Genomic DNA, 17753 nt, shown 5'->3' with positions numbered 1-17753 from the left:
AGATCAAAACAAAACAAAAAGATACACCAATCCAACTGACACTGATCACATTCTGTGAGCTGTGCTAAGGTTCTCACATTCTTTTGTTCCTCCTCCATTAACATAAACTCCCTTTAGGGTTCCTATCTAATCTTTCAAGTTGTCATTTTGATCCTATATAGTTCTTAAAATAGCATACTGCTCAAGGCAGAAATGGTTTGCTAGTTACGTTAAACTATTGTTTGATTTTAAGAGGACTTCAGGGAATCTTTTTGGTTTAAATATCAGGCCAATATGAGGGCTTCCAAAATTTTATGGAAAAATTAAATTAAAATATCATGGAATTTTTCCATGAACTCCTTCATAGTTTCAGGGCTTCATCCAACCTCCATAGCTCTAGCAAATTTGGAGTCCATGAGAATTTGAAAACCTATACTACATTTTACCCCTTTTGATCAATATTTTTCTGTTGAATCTCTGGTCAAAACACTCAATTTTGATAGTCAGGCACCATACAATTTTTTTGGTCTTGAAGCAATTAGCCATATGTTCCATTTTGTCCTCTTATTGTCCTCCTATTTCTGACTCCTTCCTCTGTTGCTCCAGGCAAATAGAGACCAATCGCCATGTCTTGGATGTTGTTGTTAAGTGCCATTGAGTTGATTCTGACCCATAGCAACCCTGCATAGGGTTTCCAAGGAGAAGCTGGTGAGCTTGAACCACCAACCTTGCAGTTCAAATGACTGCGGTCTGACGCATTAGCCCACAGTGCCACACCAGGACTCCATGTCTTGGATGGCCACTTGCAAACTTTTAAGTCCCCAGACACTATGCTGCGAACTAGGGGATAGAACAGAATCACTTAACACATTTTTTGACATATTAATTGGAATGTCAAAAGATACCGTGACTCTGAACTTCCAAACCAAGGAACAAAATCCCACAAAGTTTTTGGTTGTACATAAGCAGCCTCAACACCTACTCTTCTTCTTCATTTTTTGGGAGGGGTAAATATCTCTCTTACATTACTTTGCCAGTTCAACTTTTTACAAGTGTACAACTTATTGGGAGTCCTGGTGTGGCATTGTAGGATAAGCACTGGATTGTTAACCTCAAGGTCAGCAGTTCAAACCCACCGGTTACTCCTTGGAAACCCCATACAGGGTCACTATGAGTCAAAACCAACTCAATGGCACTTAACAACAGTCTATTGACTCCATTTACAATAATAGGCTGTGGATAGAATCAACTCATACATAGAACTTTGCACACAGTGCTTCCGCTGTTTCCAACATTTTCCCTGCAATCCCACCTTTATCTCCACCTCACCCTTTTGCCTTGTAAGCATCTGCTAATTCTTCAGCTATTAGATCCATTACTCAATTTTTACACTCTGTTAAATCACCTGTGATGGACATTCATATCCCTGTATCCTGTCCTTTGCAACCTTGACCATAGCTATTCTTTTCCATATTTTTGTGAGTTGGTTTTTGTTTTTTTTTATTAATGTCTGTATCATTCAGTAGACTCTATGCCACATGAGGGCTAGGGCTTGCCTATTTGTTTGCTCATTTATTTCCTGGGCACTGATGTGGTCCTGGCACATGATGTAATTGAATAGGCAGTTGTCACGGCCAAAGCTAAACCAGGATGAACAGGACTGTTGTGCTGCTGGATGAGAAGGTTGACAGGGTACAAGTCATGGAGGACTATGCAGGATTACTGAGTCTGGACTTACTGCTTTAAGGAAACAGGAACTAATGGGTAATAATATGTGGTGATTAATAACAAGTGATTAATATGGTCAGAATCTTGTACAGGGAGAAAATTGGGAGTTTAATAATGAAGAAACACACAAAAAAACAATTTTGGTTAAGACCATTCTGACTTTTAATGATCCCACAAGACAGCACAACTGTCCCATAGGGTTTCCAAGGCCATAACCTTAACCGAAGCAGACCTCCACATCTGTCTTCTGTGGAGTGACTGGTAGGTTCTAACTGGTTAGCAGTCATGTGCTTAACCAGTGTACCACCAGGGATTCTTTACAGAAAGCAAGAAGAATAATTTAGGACACAGTAAGAGAAAGTCATGACAAAAAAATGATGGAAGGACAATTTCCTGAATCTTATGAACTGAATATTTATTACTTTTATAACTAGAAACACAATGGCACTAGTTCCAAAGCAAAGTTGTTTTTCGATCTACAGCGTGAGAATTGGGCATTTCAATGCAATTGCACCACTGTTTACCCCTTCCCTCATTTTCTAAGGGAATTCCTTAAAAACAGCATTGTTGATGAAGAATTTACTTACACATGATTTTAGCCAAAAGGCTGAGTGAGACCCGTTCTTGTAATAGGAGTGTGTGTCATGTGTGTCATGGCTGGATGACCTCAGTGAAGGCAGCTTTCTTTTCCAACTTTCTGCAGTTTAACTGCTCAGGTGATCATCAGGCATGACAAGGGATGGAAACCTCTGGATTAGGAGAAATTATGTTTTCAAACAGAAGAGAGATTAAATGAAAAGGCCAGGATGGAAAGCAGACTTTTAAATGGTGTAGCGCCCTCCCATAGGTGTCAGTTTAGTTCTTCCCTGTTGTTCAGTCAGCCATTGAAACTTTTCCATTTAGCCTTTGTGGCTGTCCACTAACAAACTTGAAATCCTTTGTTAAATTGCGCTTGAGGGTTATATAAAACAGTATCCTTAGGAAACCAAAATATTTCAGGATTGTGAAAGAAAGCATTAAACAATCTCCTTCAAAGGAAACCATCACACAGCATAAAAGAAGTACAATTTTTTTTAAGTTCCCTATTGTTGTTACTCACCAACTGCTCCTCAGAAACCCTATACAGGGTCACTATGGATCGGAACCGACTCGATGGCGCTTAACCACAACAACAACATTGTTGTTAAGTGCCATCAAGTTGCTTCCAACTCATAGCAACTGTGGTTTTCTGAGGGGTGTCTGGTAGGTTTGAATTACCTACCTTAAGGTTCAAACTGACCTTGTGGTCCAGTGCAGTATCCTGCAGTGCCACCCAGGACTCCTATTGTTGTTGGTGTTAAAGTGCTATTGAGTCGATTATAACTCATAGTGGCCCTGTATAGGGTTCCAGAGGAGCTGCTGGTAGGTTTGGACAGCCAACCTTGTGATTTGAAGTCCAGTGCTTATCCTACCATGCAGCACCAGGATTCTCTGGCTCTGTGTATGACATTGTTGGTGTCTAATTGGAAGAGACTGAGTTTTGGTTCATTTTTTAACATCAAACATATCCCCATATAATGATCTAAAGATGCTTAATCAAGATTTTTTTATTGTTACTACAGGCTCTAGTACCAAACTCATAGTTGTGTATATCTTCCTGAAGGAAAAACTCTCTGTTCACTGTCAGCCCATCTCCTGCTTAGAGGGACATGGTTGTTAGGACTTCTGGGCATACGCACTTCTCTGTGTATGTCTCTGGGCACTGCGCTGGGACCATGAGCTACCCCTATGGGCACAATACTGGGGTACTTGAAGGTCATCGATACCACCATCAGATCTCCAGGATACTGCAGATTAATTTAGTAAGACATTGAAGTGGTATGTAGGGTCCTAAAGCAGTTAAAATTGTTTCAGAGATGAACCTAGCAGAAATCGCTTACTCATCCAAAGGAGATGGTCCTAAAGTGCTTTAGGGAAGTGCCACCTTCAAGGCTAATACCTTCTTTCCCTCCCAAAGTAGAATGTATTAATCCCACAAAGTCAGACTTGGAGAACACATTTAAATATTGAAATAATTGTCTACTGGAGTAGAAAGCTTCAGGATTCCTTGGATAAAATCTGCTAGATGGGAAACCAGGATATTTTGATTGAATGACTCTGAGTGGGCCCTTAGATAGTTGAGTTATAATGGATTTTAGTGGTCATTTGTGGTAAACTTCATGTTAAAGGTAAGTGTGTACTCCTTTTCAGTCATGTTAGCAAATAGAGCTATTAAGAGCAAGAATCTCATCACTTACCCTGAAGTTATCTAGCTTGACTCTTGTTAGGAATATCACTAAAGTGTCATATCTCACCAAAAGAAATGCGATTATAAAGGAGAAAACATTATCAGGTAGCCATGACAATGATGCAACTATTCCCCCAAAAGCTGTTTTTTACAATTTTTTTAATTTTATGGTTTTTTCTTTTAAGAAAAGCACTGTTCAATAGAATTATAATGGAAACCACATATATAATTGAAATTTTTCTAATGGTAACACTTAAAAAAAAGTAAAAAGAAGCAGGTGAATTTATTATAATAATTTATTTAATTGAATATAGAGTCCTGTTGTGGCGCTGTAGGATAAGCATTGGACTACTAACCCTGAAGTTGGCAGTTCAAACCTACCATCTGCTCCTTAGAAACTGTATGCAGGGTTGTTATGAGTCAGAACCAACTCAACAGCATGTAACAAGCACAACAACAACAATCTAATATATCCATAATAGTATCATTTCCACATATTAATATATAAATGATTGATGACGTAATTTATATATATTTGTTTCTTTTTAAGTCTTTGAACTTGGTGTATACTTTACACTTCCAACACATCTCCATTGAGACTAGCCACAATTCAAGCACCAAGTAGCCACATGTGGATGCTGCTGTTTTTAAGTGCTGTCAAGTCAGTTCTGCCTCAAAGTGTCCCTATATAGGGTTTCCAAGGAGTGGCTGGTGAGTTTGAACCACAAACCTTATAGTTCAAACTGACCTTGCGGTCCAGTGCTTTATCTCACGATGCCACACCAGGTTAGCCACAAATATATTATTCTGATGCACAGATTTAGGACATATTCATTTGGACTTCCAAATATTATTGAAGGAAATACATTAAGACAGAATTTTTAAAAAAGAGTTTGTAATACTTTCTGAAAACTTGTTGTTTGTTAAGTACCGTGAAGTCAGTTCCAACTCATAGTGACCCTGCACAGTGTTTCCAAGGCTGTAAATCTTTATGGGAGCAGAAAGCCTCATCTTTCTCCCGTGGAATGGCTGGTAGTTTCAAACTGCTGACCTTGAGGTTAACAGCCCGATTCGTAACCGCTACTAGAAAAGGAGAAATGCATATTGGAAATTACTTAACTAGATCATTATAGTAAATAGCCATCTGATTACATTCTATATATTCTAAGTCACATTGTCCACTCAGCTCCTCCCATGGTTACAGTGGCAAAAGCTCCAGGGCAGCCAGGACTCTCTTGAAGCGTTGTGGTAGAGGCTTACAGAATTTGAGACTTGTACATCACCCATTCATTATTCACTGTCGTTGGGTCAATTCTGACTCATAGTGATCTATAGGAGTCCTGGTGCAGCACTATGGAATAAAGCACTGGACCACAAAATTGGTTTGAACCACAAGGTCGGCAGTTCAAACTCACCAGCTGCTCCTTGGAAACCCTGTACAGTGTCACTATGCTTTGGAACCGACTTGACAGCATTTAACAACAACAGTGAGCTATAAGACAGAGTAGAACTGCCGCATATGATTCCCAAGGCTGTAGTTCTCCTGGGTGGCTCTGTGGGTTAATTCATTGGATTGCAAAGCTGTTTGAACTGTAAGGTCAGCGGTTCAAGCTCACCACCTGCTCCTTGGAAATCCTATACAGGGTTGCTATGGGTCAGAGTCGAATCGACGGCACTTCACAACAACAATCCTTATGGATGCTGACTGCCGCATCTTTCTCCTCAGAGTGGCTGATGGATTCAAACCACTGACTTTTAGGTTAGCAGCTAAGCACTTAGCCATTGAGCCACCAGGGAACCTTATGTAAGATGTTGTTAGTAGGGGTGATTATGTGCCATGGAGTCAGTTCTAAATCATAATGATCCTATATAGGGTTTCTGAAGCTGTAAATTTTTACAGGAGCAGAAAGCCTCATCTGTGTCCCATCGAGTGCCTGGTAGTTTTGAAATGCTGACCTTGCGGTCAACAGCCCTACTTGTAACCCACTAGAGAACCAGAGCTTCTTTATTTAAGATGTTGATGTTATTGTTGTTGTTAAGTTTCAGCCTTAAGCTTTAAGTCAACTTTGCAGTCCACACCAGGACTCCAAGAGTCAAATTTTATGGGGCTCCACCAGGGATCCTTGAGACTTGTACAGACTAGGTTCCCAAAGAACAAAGCACTGCTAGGATGACCATCTTTGAAAAGGAGGGGAAGACAATAACAACAACAAAAAGATCAATTATAAATCATTCATATTAGGTGATTCACTATAGAATTATTTGAGGTAAAAGTCTGTTTTCTAAGAAATTTCCTCATTTCCTGAAACCTTATATGTAAAATAGGAGCCCCGGGAGGTGCAGTGGGTTAAAGGTAAGTGGTTCAAATTCACCAGCCACTGGGGAGAAGGAGGAGGTTCTCTGCTTCCTTAACAATTTCCAGCCTCAGAGATCTTATGGAATGGTTCTCTCCTGCCCTGAGGGTCAAGGGTCACTAGGAGTTAGAATTAACTGGATGGCAGTGGGTTTGGGTTGTTGGCTTTTTATTTAAATTGTATGTTAATTTTATTGAGTTAGCATAGGCTTGTTTTTGCTTTTTCAAAGTTTTCTGATGAGTTTTTTGTTTTTGTGAATTGAGTGAAGGTTTGCAGACAACATCATCAGTTTTACATTCAACAGATCTTAAGCTTTGTTTGATCTCAATTAGTGCAATCCTCTCCATAAAACTACAGTTGTTCTGCTTGCTCCCTGTGGTTATCCATGTACTAATACCATCTTTCAAATCCTTACATATTTGTGAGATATAGAAATCTATATCCCACTCTTCCTCCCATACCCATTCAGCCTGTATCTCTGTCCATATGTCTACACATTGTTATTCCAATGTTGTGTATATATATCACTAGTAGAGCTCTGGTGCGAACCACAAGGTCAGCAGTTTGAAACTACCAACTGTTCCGTGGGAGAAAGATGAGGCTTTCTGCTCCCGTAAAGATTTATAGCCTCGGAAACTCTGTACAGGGTCACTATGAGTGGGAACCGACTCCACGGCACATAACCACCACCTGTAACCCCTTTAGCCCTTGCATACTTCCTGGTGTCTTCACCTATTTTCATTATTCTTCTGCCAACCTCCTTCTTCTTATATATTGCCCTCCTCATCACCTGAGTTAACTTGTGTCTAAGCTCTAGCCAGTAGCATACTCTCCTTTCCCTTCCAGTCCTGGTAACCATCAAAGAATGTTTCTTTTATTATGAAAACTTTTTCTTGAGGTTTTACAATATTTGTTCCTTTGTGATTGTCTTACTGCACTCAGCATGTCTTCCAGATTCATCCGTGTTATTCATGTGTTCATCCATGTGTTTCGCACATTCATCATTATTCTTCAATGTAACATAGTATTCCATTGTGTGTATGTACCAAAGTCTGTTTATCCATTCTTCAATTGATGTGCATTTAGGCTGCCTTCAGGATGGGTTGTTTTTATTCAGAGGTGTACTTAATTTGAAGTTTTAGAAAAATTCTGTTTACTTGCCCTCACATCTTCTTCAGAAGGAAAGAAAAACTCACTACCTGAAAGCAGTAAAATGTGGCAAGGAGAAAATAGTCATTGTCTTCATGTGGTGAAATATTTCTTAAAATATCACAAAGTAACATTTCAGCCAGTGAAACCTGAAATCCCTTTCTAGGGTTTATTAAGAAGTAGCCTTGGTAGTGTAGACCCAAAGGTCAGTAATTTCGAATCTACAAGCTGCTCCTCAAAAGGAAGGTGAGGCTTTCTGCTCCCATAAAGCCTTGGAAACCCTGTACAGGGTTGCTATGAATCAGATGTGACTCTGAAGCATACAGCCACCCAAGTATATTGGTTTTAGGGGGAGCAAAGGGAGGGAAAATGATGAAATCTAGAACATTATCTGCTGTTACTGAGATTTTTTTTTTTAATTAATAATGAGGTATGTTCAGTTTGTCCACCCTTGTCCTGCAAACTTAGGTGAGTCCATTTGAATTGTTTTTGTCTGCTCTTTCTTGAACAGATTTCTAAGTGATCTTTTTCATTTTTATTTTTTGGCACCCAGGAATTAAATAGCTTTAATTACTTGGATCTGTACAGACTTGCTGACCTCTTTAACCTCACTTTGTTGGAGAAGGCAGTGATCGATTTCTTAGTGAAGCATCTCTCTGAACTCCTGAAGAGTCGCCCTGAAGACGTTCTAACGCTTCCTTATTGTCTGCTTCAGGAGGTCCTCAAAAGTGACCGTCTCACATCCCTGAGTGAAGAGCAGATCTGGCAGGTAAGGGTACTCTGTATGGGTCCTCTTTTGGTCTTGAGATGGCATGACATGATAAACAGTTAAAGGATTGAGGAGCAACGGAGACAGTTTTATCTGGTGGTCCTTGTCCTGATTTGTTGTTTTTAAGTGCCGTGGAGTCGGTTCCGACTCATAGCTACCCTGTATATGGTTTTTGAGGCTTTAAATCTTCAGGAGCAGAAAGCCCATTTTTCTCCCCTGGAGTAGCTGGTGGGCTCAAACCAGTGCTTATCTAATGGAGTCACCATGCTCCCTGTCCTTGAAATTACTCTCCCTTGATAAGCAAGGAGTTGGAAACCTAAGTTTTTGTGGTTTAGATGTCTTAAAGGACTCAGCGTCACTCCGGGTATCACAGGTGAGGCCCTGCAGACCTTCACTGTGACCTCAGAAACAGTCAAAGGATTTTTTTTCCCCCTGACAAAAATTATTTCTTAAAATGGAGATGAAAAGAATGGTTTGTAAAGTAATAATCATGCATATTTAAGACCAGTAGAATCAGAATAAATTCTGGGCTTTCCTATAAACAGTTCACAACATTTCTTATGAATGTAGCTTAGATATCTAATGATACTGGAAAGTAGCTGGATATCTAACGAAATGACACTCTAATGACAATCTAATGAAACCACATTCTTTTTGCATTGCAGAGGGGTGGGGGAATCTCCTTCCTTACTTACTCTGCATTCATTGTCGTTTTCGCAAACTCTGCCTTTTCACCTGTCGTAGAATTATTTTTGTATATCCTTTGGCCAGGGGACAGGCGGATGTTTGTGTTTTGAAGTTGATCACTTCTCTCATCCCCAGTGACTCTTCTTGAACAACCTGCACATTGTCTTTGGGTGCGAGCAGTTAGTGCCCATCTTTCTACCTCTTGCGCTGTCCCTCTGCTTCTCTGAACCATTGGGTGGCCAGTTTGTGACTTCTAGAACTCTATACTCACAAGATTTTGTGATTATTTGAAATATAATTGTATATGAAATACAAGGGGAAGTATCAAGCCTTCTACTTGCCAATGAAGCAGTGAATTCCTTGTATCCTATCAAATCTTATTAAAGTACGTTGTGAAAGTACTTTAATTTTGGCCCAAATGAAGTCATATATAGCTCTTAATGTTCCAGTATCTGACTTCACTACTGAGGGTTATGTCCTGATGCCACCTTCTCTTCTGTCTATCGGCAATCAACAACTTTCCTTTTTATTGTTACTTCCAGCAGCGACAACAGGAGCTGTAGTATACTGAGGACTTTCTGGGGACCAAGCTCTTTATAAACTTACTGTTGTACCTCACAACAGGCCTGAAGGAGGGCTATTATCATGCCCCCATCTTCCAGGTGATCAAAGTGAAGCTTCCATGCCTCCCTCAGGGTCACAGGGGGAGCCAAGCTTTAAATCTAAGTCTAGTGACTCTTGCCTTGTCTCTCCACTGCTCCACACTTTGTCTAGACAAAGAAAATCTAAGAGGAGGGGGTGGAGAATTAAGCTGTAAAATCTTGCTTCTTATTAGGTATTTTATATATATATAATGTTTGTTCAGGCAAATGTTGAAAGTGCTGGTGAACATGAGTGTTTGGCATTTCAATTGTCTTCTACTCTCCCCTATAAACACAAATCACCAGAATTTGACTGGTCAATTCAAAAGGAGAGTAGCCAAATTTTGCTTCGCTTCCCAAAGGAAGGAAGACTTGGAATGAATTCTGCATTTAATTATTTCTAACTGAATTGAGATCTGAAGCCAGCCATCCTTGTGGTTTCTATCTCTCTCTGTGGCACGGTTGAAGGCATTGCCAGTGATCAACATGGTAATGTGCAGATTTCTGAATGTCAAAAAAATTTAATACTGTCCACTTAAGAGTTATCATAATTGCCTCACTAAAGGTTACTAATACTGTAATATAGAATTTCTTAAACTGACCTGCTGCAGGCAATATATTTTTTTATACTTGGTCCTCAAGAAAGAATTAAAAGACTTCCATAAATATTATCCATTTAAGCATTCATCAGGCAATAAGAAACTGTTTTTGCTTTATCTTAGTAAATAAGTAATTCCCTCATACTCAACCCAGTAGAGAAAAATCAAATCAGACCAGCTATATTGCCTCAAGTATAGTTAAGTTCATAATTTTTGCTAAGGTTATACTAGTAATGCAATATACCATGGAAGAATCTAATATTCAGCCCAGGGTGAAGATTGGGTATGCCAGAGGATTAGTGTCAGGGTGCTTTATAGAAGTGAAACTTGATGGACAGGCTGGAGACAGATCTACAGAATCTCATTAAATTGGTGAATTGTTCATTACGGAGCGTTCTCACTGTAATAAAGTGCTCATTGACTTTGACAAATCCCCATCCCATGTCTTAAAGAAGAACAGTGAAGCAAGGAGTGTTAGAGAAGAGAAAGGAAATTGGCACAAAGTAGGACAGGTAATAGAAAAGCTGACACAGAGATATAGTGCTATTTGATTAAATATGTGCAGGCAGTAACCTAAGTGTGAGCCCAGTAAACACACACATGCACGTTTATACATGTGGCTCTTCCTCTACCTACAGATAATGAAACCTGGGACATTCCCTGTTTCTATTCCCTATGAAATGTCTAATTTTCATTATTCACCAGACTTCATGAGGTCTGGGCCTGAAGACGTGTGATATGACCCTCCAAAGTATCCTTACTGAACACGCGCTTTTTACTTTTTCCTGATTTCCCTTATCCAATCCCTTTCTTTGATAAAATGTGCTGCTGGCTGCAATAACTATTCTGTGGCTCTGTGAACCTGTGAAATCCCTAAAGATTATGTCTTATATCCATTCTTTTTTTCCATCTGACCTTTTTCAACTTTATCTTAAAAGTTAAAGTCTTCTCCCTTTTCGCAGAGGGCTCCTGGGTCCCTCTTAGACGATTTTGTCTTTGCCTTCCATAGCCTGAAACTACTGGTCTGTTGCTTAACTTGCTCTATATTCAGAAGTACTACAAGAACTTGCAGCATATACACATCTTACATGTATAAGGACATAGAAATTCTCCCAAGAAATATTCTTTTCTTTTAATTCAGTTGAATTCAGCTAAAAAAATTGGGCCTTAGGTTTCAAGGCCAGTGATTTCTCAGGTTCCTGGGGAGAAGAAGCAGAGGTTATAGGGTCCAGAGAAAAGGGAGCCTGAAAATGAGCACGAAGAAGCACGGGACACGAGGTCACTTGAATTCGTGACCTGGCAAATCGCCACCAATTTTATTTTGTGTTGGGTTATAGTTCTAACTTAGGACTCCGTTTCAGTAAGGTCCTGTTGTATTTCTCCTGTTAGATTCAACGTATAGTTTCACAATCCTGAGATGGGTTTCTGCCATAAAAGGTGAAGTGAAATAATGAAACAATTTTCTACCACTACCATCTATTCAATCTCTTTCTTTTTCATTGTTGTTGTTGTTAAGTGCTATTGAGTCAGTTCCAAATCTTAGGGTTTTGGAGTGGCAAGTGGGTTTGAACACTGACCTTGTGGTTAGCAGTCTGTGCTTATCCTACAGTATCACACCAGCATAAGAAGTGCTTAATGATCACAGATATTGTTTTGTGTATTTGTTTCCCAGGGAAGTACAGTCTCTACCTCTTCTACTTCAGGTTCTCTTTCACCAGAATGAAAGAGAGGTTCTTTTCATGGGAATATAACTTATGGAAAACCTGAATTTAATGTAAACACTGATATTTGCTAGGAAGGGGAAAGGTGTCTCTAGCCATCATCAGTACATAGTGTGGTTGTTGTTGTTGTTAAGTGCCTTCGAGTCGGTTCTGACTCATAGCAACCCTATATAGGGTTTCTGAGGAGCAGCTGGCAGGTTTGAACTGCTGACCTTGTGGTTCGCAGTCCAGTGCTGATCCTACTCCTCCACACCAGTATTTATTGAGAATTACTAAATGCCCAGAACACACCATGCTGGTGTGTTGGGCAGAGTACACGTTTGTGAACTCCGGTTCCCACTCCTTGGCCTCATGCCAAGTGGGAGATACCTTTTTTATTTTAAACCATCAATCCAGTCCTCTGAATTATTATTTTATCACTTAAGTAGGAAAAACAAGAAAAAATATTTTTTAAATTGGTAGAGATAGTTTGTGGAAATAAAATGGACTATTTCTTGAGTACCATTTCTCTGTTATATATAGGCTCAGTGTTTGAAGCTGGATCCTGGATTAAAAAGCTTTACAAAAAAATGTAGAATGATTAGATTAGACCAATTTCATTGTGCTGCATCTCTGCAGGTGGAGCAGTTATACTTTTCCTTTAGTTACTAACTTAGTAACTTGTTTTCTACATTTAGTGGAGACTTATCTCAAAGCATCATGTTTCCTTATTTAGAAGAACAGTGCATAGGTCAGTACTGCTCTTCCATTACTAACCTTGGGGTTGAAGGGACCTTGTACTCATATTTTGAGCCCATCTCTGCCTGGACTTAAGTGAATAATAAGACCAAACAATGCAGTGGTCACATGATTGGCATCATGTGACCTAAACTAGGTCAGACCTTAACAGGGAAAGTCTATTCCATTATCATACTTGTGTTCCATTTTAGTTTGGCAAAGAGGGACTGTGTCTCCTGGTTTGGGGTCAGGGAAGATTCTGTCTACATTTATCTTCAATTATATGTTCCCTGAGTCCGGGTGTGGTACTGTGGGATAATGCACTGGACCGCAAGGTCACTTTGAACCACAAGGTCGGCAGTTCAAATTCACCAGCTGCTCCTCAGAAATCCTATCAGGATCACTGTGAGTCAGAGTCAACTTGATGGCACTTAACAACAACAACAACATATGAGGCAGAGGCTGCGGCTACAGTGTTTTGCCCATGCTGTCTTCTTATACTCTGTAAGTAATAAATAAAAATAATAATGCAGAGTTTTCATATTAAAATATTTTGAATGGGTAACAAGACATCCTTCTCAGTCTGTATTGTTGTTGTTGTCAGGTGCCATCAAGTCGGAACCGACTCATAGCAACCCCATGCACAGCAGAACGAAACAATGTCCAATCCTGGGCGAACCTCACTACTGCCGCCACACTTGACGCCATCAATGATGCCACCTGGCCTATCCATCTCGTTAGGGGTCTTCCTCTTTTTCTCTGACCCTCCATCTTACCAGCATGACATCCTTCTCCAGCGACTGTTCTCTCTGGACAATGTGTCCAAAGCATGAGAGACGAAGCCTAGCCATAAGAAAAATATTCTACAAAATGAATTTGGCCTTTTAAAGACTGCATTTTTCCTTGCCAAATTGTTGTTGGGAATTTGCCTTCAAAAGTCATACTGTTAATAACACATTCAGTTTACATCTATTGAGACATAAGTTGAATATTGCTTAAAGTAGTCAAAAACCTCAGATTTAGTGCTTTTTGACGAGTTCCTCATGGACTTTTATCTATAACACCAAACATTACAGTTGGATTTAACCATTTTCCCTTTTAAAAGTTCCAAAAGGTGAACCCAAATAAAAAGCTGCCCCATCTGTATAGTTGGAAAGTAGAGGATGCTCATTTTTCGTCTTTTATCTCTTAAATTATAAATTGATCCATATGAACCTCTGGCCAGAAAAAGCTAGGTCTTCAAACAATACTGTATGTCAGACCTCTCACTGCACCTCAGTGGAAAGCAAGCAAAAATGCTCACCACTGAACCAATAAATAACGTCAAGATCATTGGAGAAAAGATTGAAGTCGTCAAAGACTTTATTTTGCTCAGATCAAACATCAACACTCATGGAAGCAGCTGTCAAGAAATCAAATGATGTATTGCGTTAGGCAAATTTACTGCTTAAGACCTCTTTAACATATTCAAGAGCAAAGATGTCAGTTTGAGGACTAAGGTGTGCCTGAGCCAAGGCATGGTATTTTCAATAGCCTCATATGCATGCGAAAGCTGGACAGTGAATAAAGAACAATGTAGAAGAATTGATGCTTTTGAGTTATGGTGTTAGAGAAGAATATTGAAAGTACCGTGGACTGCCAGAAGAACAAACAGATCTACGTTGGAAGAAGTGAATCCACAGTGCTCCTTAGACACCAGGATGGTCAGACTTTATCCCTCATACTTTGAAAGTATTATCAGGAGGGACCAGTTCCTGGAGAAGTACATGATACTTGGTAAAGTGGAAGGTTAGCAAAAAAGAGGAAGAGCCCCAATGAGGTGGGTTGGCACAGTGGCAACAGCAATGGGCTCAAATGTAGTAATGATTGTGAGGTTGGCACAGGACCGGACAGTATTATGTTCTGTTGTACATAAGGTCGCTATGAGTTTGAAACAATTCAACGGTACCTAACAAAAACAACAACAACATATGTCAAACAATGCTTTCATAATACTTCATACTTGAATATCTCATCATAGTCTGTAGAATGTTTCTGCATGTATCATGGCTTTGCTCTTCTTGTAATACAAATAAGGAAATTGGAATAGCAAGTTAGAAATCAAACTCAAGTCTTCCAATTTTTAGTGTCTTTCCACTTTGAACCATAGCTTCTAAATTTGTAATAGAAGTTCAGAAGTACTTGAGAATGATTGACACAGAGACTTCAAGTTACCTGCATGACTTTAAAAAAAAAATTAGTAGGGACTTGACCACTGTATAGTGTCCACACGTTGAAGGAATGATAGCTGCTCAAACTGCTTCCTTATCTGTGTCATGGTGTTACTTCTGTGTGCCTCATTGATTCATTTCTTCATTCCAAATGGTTGTTGAGTGCCTACTCTGCCTGACCGTATTCTGTTGAGTACTGTCTTAGTTATCTAGTGGTGCTATAACAGAAATATCACAGATGGATAGATTTAACAAACAGAAATTTACTTTTTCACAGTTTAGGAGGATGGAAGTCCAAATTAAGGGCACCAACTCTAGGGGAACATTTTCTGTCGGTTTTTTCCTTTTTTCTGTCGGTTCTAGGGGAAGGTCTTGGTCTCTTTTTAGCTTCTGTTTCATGGAGATCTCATGTGCCGTGACATTCCATCTTTCCCTATCTCTGCTTGTTAGAGCTTCTCTTTTAGATCTCAAAAAAAGATTTAAGACGTACTCTTCCTTGCTGAACACAAAGAGGACTTAAAATACTTAAAATATGTATTTTAAGATTGCACCTCAGTGTAAAGAAAACAAAAATCCTCACAATTAGACCAATAAATAACATCACACTTGGATCCACAATCAACACTAGTGGAAGCAGCAGTCAAGAAATCAAATGACGTATTGGAATAAGCAAATCTGCTTGCACAAGACCTCTTTAAAGTGTTCTAGAGCAAAGATATCAGTTTGAGGAGTAAGGTGTGCCCGACCCAAGACATGGTATTTTCATTTTCCTCATATGCATGTGAAAGTTTGAATAAGGAAGACCATAGAAGAATTAATATATTTGAGTTATGATATTAGAGAAGAATGTTGACAGTACCATGGATTGCCAGAAGAATAAACAAATCTGTGTTGGAAGAAATAAAGTCCTTAGAAGTCATGATGGTGAGACTTTGTCTCTCATACTTCAGGACACATATTTCAATGGTCCCTGGAGAAGGACATTATGCTTGAAAAAGAGGAAGACCTCCAAGTACAGAGTCTAGCACAGTGGCAGCAACAAGGTGCTCAAGTGTAACACAAATTGTGAGAATGGTGTTTTGTTCTGTTGTGCATAGAGTTGCTATGAGTCAGAACCAAGTGGATGACACCTAACAGCCACAACTGTGTTAATACTTTCATATTAATATAATAGAGGAAATCCATTCTTAAATAGGATTGTAATCACAGGTATGGGGTTAGGATTTACAACACGGATTTTCAGGAGACACGATTCAATCTATAGGTATTATTATTGCCTCTGTGTGTCAATGGTAAAAAGGATCACCACAGCTCTGCTTCCATGCATCTTACAGTTCCTCTTATGTTTATCTCACAGGATTCTAGAGTCTGAGGTGAAGCTTTCTGCTTGCTACTCTTCCCCACCATGAGGAACCTTCTCAGTAGGGACTGACTTGTGCCAAGTGGTTTAACGATTTCTTTTGGTTGTTACTAATTTTAGACGTATTGAAATGATATAGGTACATTGGAAAATCAAACATGTTTGTTTGGATGTTTCAACACCACCCTTTGTAGCCTTTGCCCCTTCTTCAGTGCTTTGTTCTATGTTAACTCTTTTTCATTGTAGATACCCCCTAAACAGCTCTGCACCATGTGGGCATCAGGACTTAGAAGAGTACTTCAACGAAAACAGATGATGGGTGATTAGTTAGTAACAAATTGCCACCAGTAATGCTCTCATTTTTAAATGACTCTTTATTGTGAATTGAGTGAAGGTTTACAGTGCAGATCATCAGTTTTACAGTCAACAAATCATACACTTTGTTTCATCTCAATGATTGCAATCCCCTCCCTCCATGGAACATCACTTATCCCACTTCCTCCCTGTGGTTTTTTTGTTTTGTTTTGTTTCCCATTCCTCTTTCTTTCCCCACCCCCTGAACTTTGTCCTTGGGTAAATGCTGTCCTTTTTATTTCCAATTGTTAATTGGACTAGAGTGTTCCTACCTCACTAGTGTCATTGTCCCCCTATATGTCTGTCTATTGTTGGGCTGAAAGTTGAGGCATGAGGGAGGTCAGTTCCAGACCTTAAGGGTGACCAAGAGCCAGTCTCAGGGTTCCACCTGTCTCTATCTGACCAGTAAGTCTGGTCTTTTTTGTGTTTTTGAGTTTTCTTCCACATTTTCTTCATAGTGCTCTCAGTTTTGTTTTGCTGTTTTTTAAGCATGAAAATCTTTTACTGAGTTTTTCAATAGTGGTCTCATATAACATTTGTCCTATTGTGATTCACTAATTTCACTCAGCCTAATGTCCTCCAGGTTCATCTATGTTATGAGTTTGGTGTTTTACAGATTCATTGTTATTCTTCAGCATTGCATAGTTTTCTGTTGTGTATATGTACCAGAACTTGTTTATCCATTCTTCCGTTGATGGCATTTAGGCTGTCTCCATCACTCTGCTATGGTGAACAGTACTGCAGTGAACATGTGTGTGCATATACCTACTTATGTACTGGCTCATAGTTCTTGTGGATATATACCAAGTAAAGGGATTGCTGGATCATAAAGTATTTCTATTTGCAGCTATTTAAGGAATGGTCATACTGTTTTACAGTCCCAACAGCATTTTAAGAGGGTTCCCGTTTCTCCACATTCTCACCAGCATTTTTTGAACTTTGCTATTAATGCTGGTGTGATGCTATAGGATATGCACTGGACTACTAAACAGAAAGTCGGGAGTTCAAACTCACCAGCCGCTCCTCATAAACTCTACACAGGATTACGATGAGTTGTAATACTCAACAGCACTTAACAACAACTACTAATGCTGATGTGAGATGATAGTTCATTGTTGTTTTGATTTGCATCTCTCTAATGGTGTGGCATCCTGGTGTGGTGCTGTGGGCTAATGCATCAGACACTTGTCAGATGGCAAAGTCTTTTGACCTGCAAGGT

General features: G+C 39.5%; 1 protein-coding gene across 3 annotated transcripts in view; it reads left to right on the top strand.

The window, feature by feature from the left end:
* Window positions 1–17753, top strand: part of KLHL32 (kelch-like family member 32) — a 358168-nt gene that overhangs the window by 269402 nt on the left and 71013 nt on the right. For all 3 annotated transcript variants that reach the window (XM_006865850.1, XM_006865849.1, XM_006865848.1), the window contains one exon: window positions 8030–8245. In XM_006865850.1, coding sequence (XP_006865912.1) covers window positions 8030–8245 — 216 coding nt within the window. The remainder of the gene's footprint in view (window positions 1–8029; window positions 8246–17753) is intronic.

This window comes from Chrysochloris asiatica, unplaced genomic scaffold (assembly GCF_000296735.1).
Source record: "Chrysochloris asiatica unplaced genomic scaffold, ChrAsi1.0 scaffold00084, whole genome shotgun sequence".
NCBI lineage: Eukaryota > Metazoa > Chordata > Mammalia > Afrosoricida > Chrysochloridae > Chrysochloris > Chrysochloris asiatica.
The sequence above is the reverse complement of the archived record's forward strand: the minus strand, read 5'-3'. Positions and strand labels throughout refer to the sequence as shown.